The sequence below is a fragment of the Osmerus eperlanus genome, chromosome 25 (genome assembly GCF_963692335.1).
Source record: "Osmerus eperlanus chromosome 25, fOsmEpe2.1, whole genome shotgun sequence".
In the NCBI taxonomy this organism is placed as follows: Eukaryota; Metazoa; Chordata; class Actinopteri; order Osmeriformes; family Osmeridae; genus Osmerus; species Osmerus eperlanus.
In genome coordinates this window covers 3,154,693-3,165,541 of record NC_085042.1, presented here as the reverse complement: position 1 = coordinate 3,165,541, position 10,849 = coordinate 3,154,693, and the positions used below count along the sequence as shown (strand labels likewise).

The following is a 10,849-nucleotide window of genomic DNA, read 5'->3' as shown; positions in this document are numbered from 1 at the left end:
TTCTGCAACTAAAAAGGTCAACTTCACCCTTGTAAAACTACCAAATCACAAACAAATACCATTCTTACTTTCAGAAAAATGTAATCTTTTTCCAAAAGACATTATTAATCACAAAAGAAATTGATTTCACATAAAAATAAACATAAAATGCAAAATAAACAACAGTGTCAACAGTGTCTTTAAAATGGGATACAAAAATAAAACTACAACATCTAACCCCAACAAAATCCCAAGAAGTGAAAGAAATGTCTATAAAAGTCTTATAGCAGCTGATTTTAATCATGGTTGTGGTCAGTGTTTCCCTGTGGTCCCTCAGTTCGACCATGGCTATGGTCAGCGGTCAGTTTTTCCCAGTGCGCAGAAAACATAGTGGTATGGTCCACTTAATGTAGTGATGCTAATCTTCTTTTAATACTCTCTCTCTCTCTCTCTCTCTCTCTCTCTCTCTCTCTCTCTCTCTCTCTCTCTCTCTCTCTCTCTCTCTCTCTCTCTCTCTCTCTCTCTCTCTCTCTCTCTCTCTCTCTCTCTCTCTCTCTCTCTCTCTCTCTCTCTCTCTCTCTCTCTCTCTCTCTCTCTCTCTCTCTCTCTCTCTCTCTCTCTCTCTCTCTCTCTCTCTCTCTCTCTCTCTCTCTCTCTCTCTCTCTCATACACACACACACACACACAGGCGTTCAGAGTTCTTCAAAGAAAGCGACTCGGGACTTGGTGCTCTGCAGGGTCAGCTGAAACAAAGAAGGACAGGTCAGTGTTCACCCTCACCCTGCTCCTCACCCTAACTCCTCACCCTCACCCTGTTCCTCACCCCGCTCCCCACCCTCACCCTGCTCCTCATCCTAACTCCTCACCCTCACCCTGTTCCTCACCCCGCTCCTCACCCCCACCCTGCTCCTCACCCTCACCCCGCTCCTCACCCCCACCCTGCTCCTCACCCTCACCCCGCTCCTCACCCCGCTCCTCACCCCACTCCTCACCCTGCTCCTCACCCTCACCCTCACCCCGCTCCTCACCCTCACCCCGCTCCTCACCCTCACCCCACTCCTCACCCTCACCCCGCTCCTCACCCCGCTCCTCGGCAGAATAGGAATTGATGTTTCAAGTACCGCTCCTACAATCGATACCCGTATATATAGGAGATACAACGTCAGGTGTACGTCTGAATGGTGTGTGAATGGTGAATGGTGTGTGACGATTTGGATAGGTGGTGTACACCCAGTGTTGGGAAGGATAGACTTACAAAACGTATTTCGTTACAGAACACATTCCCAAAAATTTCTTTTGGAACGTATTCCGTTACGTTATTCAATCCGAGTACCGTATTCTGAATACTTGGATTACTTCCACATTGAATTACGTTTTATAAGTGTAGGAATGCGGCCATCAAATCCTGCTTACTAAACTGCGTCTCTCGATAACGATGGATCTTAGTTGTTACGAGGGTTCTCTTCGAGCAAAATAACAAACCATCGTTATTTCTTACGTGCGTTTCCCGAACATGCTCGTAAGGAGAACCCTCGTCTGGCCTCTTAAGAACTACTTGAGAGTGGATGAGAGGCATGCTTTGGCCAACCATGGTACGTGAGTTTGCGTCCTCCGTGCATGTGATGGCCATGCATTGGCTTAGCCAGTAGCATTGCAGAAGGAAAGAACGAGAGGCAATGCCATGGGAGCGATAGATGTAGTTGTGTTCATACAGTGTAGAAACCACCAGATAGAAGTTCTGGGAAATGCATGGAGTTGCCTTAATTTATTTAGCGAGTAAATAAACTCGTGAAACAGATAAGTATCGTAATGTAATCCATTGATTTCAACAATTTAACTGTATTCTAAATAGCAACTATCTAAATTGTAACTGTAACGGAAAACAGTTACTCATAATTTGTATTCTGAATACATAACGCCGGTACATGTATTCCATTACTCGCCAAAACTGTGTACACCTACCTGCTCGAGTGTGTGTGTGTGTGTGTGTGTGTGTGTGTGAGTGAGTGTGTGTGTGGTGCAGGGTCTAGGTGTGTGTGGCGCTGGCACCTTTTTGAAGTTGCTGTGCTTGCTGGTGCCCTCCTGGGTGTTGTGGTTGTGGAGGATGTCCATGGGGGTCTCGCGCTCCTTCAGCTTCAGGGACTCGATCTCCGTCTTCAGCTCGTTCAGCTGCTCCTGCAGGTGCTTGCTCTTCTCCATGTACTCCACCCTGAGGGAGCAGGGTATCGCCATGTTACACACACACACACACACACTCATATACACAAACACACACTCACATATACACACACATACCCCCACACACACACACTCTCTCTCTCTCACCCTGCAAGAGCACTGTACCATCACATTACACACACACACTCACACCCTGCAAGAGCACAGTACCACCACATTACACACACACACCCCCCACGTTCCTCAGCCTGGAGATAATGCTACAGGCACCGCTGACTATCCCTCTCTCATACATTCTTTCTTACACTCTCACACACACACAACCTCTCTCTCTCCCCCTCTCTCACCTCTGTCTTGCTCTCACACACCCACCCTCTCACCCCTCTCTCTCCCTCTCTCACCATTGTCTTATTCTCTCACACACCCTCTCACCTTCCCCTCCCTCTTTCTCTCCCCAGAAGGCTGTCTAGAAGGTTGCGTCCGGACAACCAGACTAGACAACAGCGAGTACGGAAAAAAGTGGAATATGAATGATGAAAACCTCCTTTATGTTCCGGAACACTCTAACACAGCTTCCAAGGCCAACAGCGCCAGGCCAGCTCTCTAGAGTGGACCACAGTAGAGCCCAACCGATATATCGGCGGCCCGATGTTATCGGACGATATTGGGCATTTTCCAAACTATCGGTATCGGCATTTATAATGGCCGATAAATGAATATTATTATAATATTTTTTTTTTGTAAGGACTTTAAGTTTCATATCTTAAGTTTGTATTTTTATACATTTTATTTATCACAAACTGCATTAACATATTATTTTAGTGAGGAAATAATAACAGGGGTCAGATGGCTGAGCAGTTAGCGAATCGAGCTATTAATCAGAAGGTTGCTGGTTCGATTCCCGGCCATGTAAAATGACGTTGTGTCCTTGGGAAGGCACTTAACCCTACTTGCCTCGGGGAATGTCCCTGTACTTAGTCGCTCTGGATAAGAACTTCTGCTAAAAGTGACTTAATGTAAACTACAAATAACTACAGTTAGGGAAATCAGTTTGTTTTGTTACGCGTTTCAGGATTTTAACATTTGTTTTTATATCGGCCGATATCGGAATATCGGATTTTTAAATCACCAAATATTTGTATCGGTATCGGCCTTAAAAATCCTTTATCGGTCGGGCTCTAGACCACAGACTTAGTCTCGGTACGATGGCGCGACGGGGGTAATTTCAGTTGCAGTCTTCGCCCACTCACACACTTTACATCCCCGACACGTATTAGAGTGTCAGGCGGTGGGTCACTGGCAAGCTGACATGGACTCCAGCCAGTCTGTCACACAACACAGAGGTGACATTTGTATGTGTTGCACGCCTGGCAGGGTGGAAGACAGAGAGACTGCTGTGGGAGTAGGGAGTCTGATTGGATGAAGTGAAGCGGCAGGAAGGGTGGGTGCGTGTGTGTGTGGTGTTGGATGGTGCGTGTGGTGTGTGGTTTTCGGTGGTGCGTGTGAGGTGCATGGTGTTTCATGATGCGTGTGTGTGTGTGTGTGTGTGTGTGTGTGTGTGTGTGTGTGTGTGTGTGTGTGTGGAGAGCAGTTTCACTCACTTCTCCTTCTCTATCTCCATGGAGAGGCGCTTCATGTCCGTGTCTTTGAAGTCGAAGCTGAGGTTCTCCCTGCTGAAACTCAGGCTGGGGAGGTCGGCGGGCATGGCGTCCGAGGGCGGGGCCGGGGCCTGGGGGGACTGGGGGTAGAGATGCACGGTTGAAAATGTCTGCAGTAACCAACTGGCTACTAGAGTGTATGAGGATGACATGGTGTGTTTTGAAGTGCGCGTTGTCATGTCGTGTGTATTGTGGTGAGAGTGTTGCAGTCTGTATTGTGATGGAGTGTGTATTGCAGTGAGATTATTGGGGGGGTGTATTTTAGTGATAGTATTGTAGTGTGTATTGTGATGAGAGTATTACTGTGTCTTGTGATGAGAGTATTAGTGTGTATTTTAGTGAGAGTATTCTAGTGTGTATTGTGATGAGAGTATTAGTGTGTATTGTGATGAGAGTATTAGTGTGTATTGTGGTGAGAGTATTAGTGTGTATAGTGATGAGAGTATTAGTGTGTATTGTGGTGAGAGTATTAGTGTGTATTGTGGTGAGAGTATTGTAGTGTGTATTGTGGTGAGAGTATTACTGTGTATTGTGATGAGAGTATTAGTGTGTATTGTGATGAGAGTATTACTGTGTATTGTGGTGAGAGTATTAGTGTGTATTGTGGTGAGAGTATTAGTGTGTATTGTGATGAGAGTATTACTGTGTATTGTGATGAGAGTATTAGTGTGTATTGTGATGAGAGTATTACTGTGTATTGTGATGAGAGTATTACTGTGTATTGTGGTGAGAGTATTAGTGTGTATTGTGGTGAGAGTATTACTGTGTATTGTGATGAGAGTATTAGTGTGTATTGTGGTGAGAGTATTAGTGTGTATTGTGGTGAGAGTATTAGTGTGTATTGTGGTGAGAGTATTACTGTGTATTGTGATGAGAGTATTAGTGTGTATTGTGGTGAGAGTATTAGTGTGTATTGTGGTGAGAGTATTGAGAGTGCTGGCTGGAGTGTGCGTGTGGTGGGCGGCTTTCAGGATGTGTGTAGGCGGCTGTTGCATAGGCGGATCTGTGTGCTGCGAGCTTCTTATGTAAGCCAGCATGTGTGTGTGTGTGTTGGGGTGGGGGGCTAATATGAAGCAGTCTGCACGGTGTGGGCGTCCTGGCGTCCAAATCTGTGTGTATATTTATGAGGTGTGTGCGATGTGTTGTGTGTGCAAGCCTACATGTGTGGTATGGGGGATGAGTGTGTAGTGTGTGCGAGTTTGTGTGTCTGCGTGCAATGAGTTGGTTCAAGTTTAAATGTTTATTTTTTGCCCTTTTTTACTTAGTAACAAGTAAAGGTCTGTTGGAATTCTTTGGTTCTGCTCCTCTTCACAGTCCCTAGAGGCCTATCTAAACCTGTTGTGTGTGTGTGTGTGTGTGTGTGTGCACTTGTGTATGCGTAAGTGGTGTGTTGGTCTGTGTGTGTGCGCATCCGTGTATGCATGCATGCGTGGTGTGTGTGTGTTTGTGATGTGTGTACGTGTGTGCGTGGTGTGTGTATGGGGTGTGCGTGCAAGTGTGTATGTGTGCCTGTGTGCATGGTGTGTGTAGGGGGTGTGCGTGCATGTGTGCATGGTGTGTGTAGGGGGTGTGCGTGCATGTGTGCATGGTGTGTGTAGGGGGTGTGCGTGCATGTGTGCATGGTGTGTGTAGGGGGTGTGCGTGCATGTGTGCATGGTGTGTGTAGGGGGTGTGCGTGCATGTGTGCATGGTGTGTGTAGGGGGTGTGCGTGCATGTGTGCATGGTGTGTGTAGGGGGTGTGCGTGCATGTGTGTATGTGTGCAGGCTGTTACTGGGTAGGCAGTCTTGCTGGTGATCTCCAGCAGCTTGTGTTTGGCCCGGAGCTCAGACTCCCTCGCCTCCATCAGGTCCAGCTTCAGTTGCTCCGCCTCACCAGCCCTGAGGGAGAGACCAGGGAGACACTCAGGACAGAGAGACCAGGGAGACCCTCAGGACAGAGAGACCAGGGAGACCCTCAGGACAGAGAGACCAGGGAGACACTCAGGACAGAGAGACCAGGGAGACACTCAGGACAGAGAGACCAGGGAGACCCTCAGGACAGAGAGACCAGGGAGACCCTCAGGACAGAGAGACCAGGGAGACCCTCAGGACAGAGAGACCAGGGAGACACTCAGGACAGAGAGACCAGGGAGACCCTCAGGACAGAGAGACCAGGGAGACACTCAGGACAAAGAGACCAGGGAGACCCTCAGGACAGAGAGACCAGGGAGACACTCAGGACAAAGAGACCAGGGAGACCCTCAGGACAGAGAGACCAGGGAGACACTCAGGACAGAGAGACCAGGGAGACCCTCAGGACAGAGAGACCAGGGAGACCCTCAGGACAGAGAGACCAGGGAGACACTCAGGACAGAGAGACCAGGGAGACCCTCAGGACAGAGAGACCAGGGAGACCCTCAGGACAGAGAGACCAGGGAGACACTCAGGACAGAGAGACCAGGGAGACCCTCAGGACAGAGAGACCAGGGAGACACTCAGGACAAAGAGACCAGGGAGACCCTCAGGACAGAGAGACCAGGGAGACACTCAGGACAGAGAGACCAGGGAGACCCTCAGGACAGAGAGACCAGGGAGACCCTCAGGACAGAGAGACCAGAGGGTCCCTGGTCTCTCTGTCCTGAGTGTCTCCCTGGTCTCTCTGTCCGAGACACACAGTACAGAGCCTCAGGAGAGAACGACCAGGGAGAGACCCACAACACAAAGGGACACCAACAACACACTCCTACAAACTAATCCGCTAATCTGAATCCTCATCATTGTAGGAAGACAAAGCAGACATGAATCCTCCTTGTGTCCTTCTTGTCACCCTCTGACCCCGTCTGAGCACAGTGCATTTCACTTCAGCTGCTCTCTCAGTAACGGAGACCTCGAGGGATGTTTTCCCCAGGCCTGGGTGGCCCCTGGGACTGTCCCAGGAAAGACACACAGAGGCCCCATCAACCAGGCCTCTCCTTAGCATCACGTGCTATCGAGCGTTACGACTAACAATTACCTGGCACATCAATGAACCATTAAGTCGAGGTCCAGGGAGTGAGCGGCGCGTGTGAAAGCGATCGAATAAATCAATCAATGAGCGCGCGTGGGTGTACGCACATGTACGCGTGTGTGTGTGTGTGTGTGAGAACTGGAGGGGCCCATCCTCTACCTGCGTTCCGACTCCTCCGCCATCTGCAGGGCCAGCATCTCGGCCTCCAGCATCTTCTGCTCCATCAGCCTCCTCTCCTCCTCCGAGCGGATGGCCGTCACCTTGATCCGCTGCATCTCGGCCTCAGCCTCCGCCGCCTTCTGGGCCAGCAGCTTGGCCTCCTCGGCGGCTATCTGGGCCTTCTCCGCCAGCAGGTCCGCCGTCTCCTCGGAACGCATCTACCGGGGGCCAGGTGGGGGCAGGGTTTGACAGGTCAGGGGTCAGTGTTTACCAGGTCTGGGGTCAGTGTTTACCAGGTCAAAGGTCAGGGGTCAGTGTTTACCAGGTCAGGGGTTCAGGGGTCAGTGTTTACCAGGTCAGGGGTCAATGTTTACCAGGTCAGGGGTGTAATGGAAAACTTTTTTTTTTTAAGTATAATTTTATGATGATTTACATTTACATTTAGTCATTTAGCAGACGCTCTTATCCAGAGCGACTTACAGTAAGTACAGGGACATTCCCCCCGAGGCAAGTAGGGTGAAGTGCCTTGCCCAAGGACACAACGTCAGTTGGCATGACCGGGAATCGAACTGGCAACCTTCGGATTACTAGCCCGCTTCCCTCACCGCTCAGCCACCTGACTCCCTCCATGATGGCATAGATTTAAAGCATATACTTGTTACTGATGAAGAAAGATTCTTGAATGTTCTTCATAGCTTAAGTTTACTGAACTGTTGAGCTGAACCATAAGTTCCTTAGTTTTTCTTGACACCTTTTTGACTTATTCTAACTCAAACCCCTCTCTCTCTCTCTCTTTTTCTTAGTATTTTCTCTCTTTTTGGTTAAGCCCCTGTTTCAGCCCCACGTTTATGCCAGGCCTGAACTTTTGAACCGTATATGTGACTGTCTAGATCTGTCTGAGACAGAAGTATAAAAGGAAGTGCTCAGCTAGACTGAGCAGAGCCTCCTCACCCAGACACCATTGTACCGTCTTAGAACAGCTCCTTTCTTGCTGCAAGAAATAAAACTGAATATAGCTGCAAGCAGCAATGGCGGAATCCTCCTCAAATAAACACACAAAAAAAAATCCTCTGACTCAACCCTTCATGTCCCAGCACAACATCTCATCCAATTGAGCAATTCTCAAACCTGGACTTTGCTTCGTTCAGTAACTGAATAATAAAATCTGACGTTTCTCCAATGGCAAGCATTTGTCAGATTTGGTCCAAGCTCAAACAGCTGTAATTCAGTCATATTTTCACATATCAAGGTGAAACTTTGCTCGGTACCTCAGGGGAGTGTCACCTTGTAGCCTATTCGGTTTGAAAAACCATCATTCCAAATTGTAAAATACATTTACATAAATACACCCCTTTCAGCCATGTTGTATTTGATTCATTTTTCCCAAGACCAACTGACTAAAAGTCAATTGGACCTTTGGTTCAAGAGAACATGAATTTTGAAGGTTTTCGCAAAATTCCAAAATGTCATACAGGAAAATCCATCATGGCGGACCTTATGGGTCCTTGAGGCTTTTTTGTTCCTCATGAAAAATGAGTCATGTACACCAAGTTTCAGAAGAATTGGAGCAATGGGGTTGCAATGCCATCGCTCTGAAAAGTGGACATTTGAGGCGTGGCCTGTGACGCCCCCTATGGTCTGATGTGGGCCATTCTTGGTATGGGCGTTAGTTGTGGCATGTTGTATCAATGTGCCAAATCTCAACACTTTTTACCTATGAGTTCATGAGATAATAATACCATCAATTCCAATAGGTTTCCTCCTGAAGGAGGAATCCTAATATAGATAAAGGTTTTTCTGATCTTTATCTTGATCATTTTCTCAGATCTTTAATTACAAAATTTCAGGGGTCAGTGTTTACCAGGTCAGGGGTCAGTGTTTACCAGGTCAGGGGTCAGTGTTTACCAGGTCAGAGGTCAGGGGTCAGTGTTTACCAGGTCAGGGGTCAGTGTTTACCAGGTCAGAGGTCAGGGGTCAGTGTTTACCAGGTCAGAGGTCAGGGGTCAGTGTTTACCAGGTCAGGGGTCAGTGTTTACCAGGTCAGAGGTCAGTGTGTTTACCAGGTCAGAGGTCAGGGGTCAGTGTTTACCAGGTCAGAGGTCAGGGGTCAGTGTTTACCAGAGCCTCGTTTGCCATGTGAGCGTCGTCCTGCAGCTGCAGCAGCTGTCTCTCCAGCTGGTCTCTGGCCCGCTCCGCCTCCTCTCGTAGCTGCTTCTCCCTCTGCAGCAGCTGTCGCTCCGCCTGGGGGCACAGGCGCACGCTGATGACACGGCTAGGACAGGCGCACGCTGATGACATGGCTAGGACAGGCTCACGCTGATGACACGGCTAGGACAGGCTCACGCTGATGACACGGCTAGGACAGGCGCACGCTGATGACACGGCTAGGACAGGCGCACGCTGATGACATGGCTAGGACGGGCGCCATGATGACACGGCTAGGACAGGCGCACGCTGATGACATGGCTAGGACAGGCTCACGCTGATGACACGGCTAGGACAGGCTCACGCTGATGACACGGCTAGGACAGGCGCACGCTGATGACATGGCTAGGACAGGCTCACGCTGATGACACGGCTAGGACAGGCGCACGCTGATGACACGGCTAGGACAGTTCTAGTGTGGTAGTGATGTACCGTACTAGCATTGTAGTGTTACTAGTGAGGTAGTGTACGGGTGGAGTAGTGTACCTGCTTGCGAGCCCTCTCCTCACGAGCCTGGGTCTTCATCTGCTGCATCTCCAGAGAGTCCAGGCCCCTCCTCCTCCTGAACAGGTCATGGTTCCCTATGCACAGTTGCAGGATCTGACCCGGGAAGAAGAGTCAGTACATCAGCAGGTCCAGACCAGACAGTCAGTACATCAGCAGGTCCAGACCAGACAGTCAGTACATCAGCAGGTCCTGACCAGACAGTCAGTACATCAGCAGGTCCAGACCAGACAGTCAGTACATCAGCAGGTCCTGACCAGACAGTCAGCACATAAACAGATCAGGTTTTGGAGTAAGACTCTGCAGGACTCACCAGCTTGTTCACCCTCAGCCTTGAGGAGTTGAATTTGAAAACGTCTGTCTTCTTGTCCACGGGTTTGATGGCAAACTTGTAGCACGCAAACACACACACACACACAGTATATATTAGCACCTCAAAGTGTTAAAGAAAAATGGTACGACAATGCCTTGTTCATCCTCTGGAAGTGGTGGGAAGGATATCCACCTCTTTGTCGTTGTAGGAGATGTTGCGGATCTCGTTCCAGGGGAAGGAGCACTTGGGAGTGAGCCTGTTGTCCGGCTCGTAGATGTGCAGGCCCAGGGCGTCCACCCCCAGCAGCAGCTCCGTCCCCTTCTTGTTCTGGGGACACGACGCGATGAAGATGATGGTGAGGGAAAGGCAACGGAAGCTTTCCGGAGCGCAGCGACCGCACCTCGTGTTGAGGCAGCCAGGGGGAAGTGGCAGAGGGCTGGCGGTGCTCGGAGAGCAGCCACCCCCTAAATGACTTTGACAGGGGTGGCACCGGCGGGCACAGCAATTCATCTATCTCACTTACCCCTCATAAATGCCAGCTGGGCAATGCCAGGGAAAAGGGGGTGGCGTGGGGGGGGGGGGGGGGGCGGGGGGGGGGGCGGTAACTGAGGCTTTCATTCACATGAATCTGTTATTACTGCTGCTGTACAGCCGAATGAGGTACTTTCAGGGCTGTGGGACTTTCGGAGTAGACCGTAAGTGAGTTGAGGTGAATTACGGCCTCTGTGAGTCACGGGGGCGGTTTGCATAAGCCGTGACTCGCTGTCCTGATCAGACACACTCTGATCTCCCGCAGGAAACAGACACGAGCCCTCAACAAGTTCTGCTACTACAGATAAAAGGAGATTTGTTTTCTTTTTCTTTCT

General features: G+C 49.5%; 1 protein-coding gene across 1 annotated transcript in view; it reads right to left on the bottom strand.

The window, feature by feature from the left end:
* Nucleotides 1-566: 566 nt before the first annotated feature.
* Nucleotides 567-10,849, bottom strand: part of nf2a (NF2, moesin-ezrin-radixin like (MERLIN) tumor suppressor a) — a 20,637-nt gene continuing 10,354 nt past the window's right edge. The window contains exons 8-16 of the mRNA XM_062451601.1: nucleotides 10,176-10,310; nucleotides 9,984-10,058; nucleotides 9,653-9,766; nucleotides 9,080-9,202; nucleotides 6,962-7,179; nucleotides 5,589-5,694; nucleotides 3,759-3,895; nucleotides 2,029-2,188; nucleotides 567-722 (exon numbers count right to left, since the gene is read on the bottom strand). Coding sequence (XP_062307585.1) covers nucleotides 672-722; nucleotides 2,029-2,188; nucleotides 3,759-3,895; nucleotides 5,589-5,694; nucleotides 6,962-7,179; nucleotides 9,080-9,202; nucleotides 9,653-9,766; nucleotides 9,984-10,058; nucleotides 10,176-10,310 — 1,119 coding nt within the window. The 3' untranslated portion in view covers nucleotides 567-671. The remainder of the gene's footprint in view (nucleotides 723-2,028; nucleotides 2,189-3,758; nucleotides 3,896-5,588; nucleotides 5,695-6,961; nucleotides 7,180-9,079; nucleotides 9,203-9,652; nucleotides 9,767-9,983; nucleotides 10,059-10,175; nucleotides 10,311-10,849) is intronic.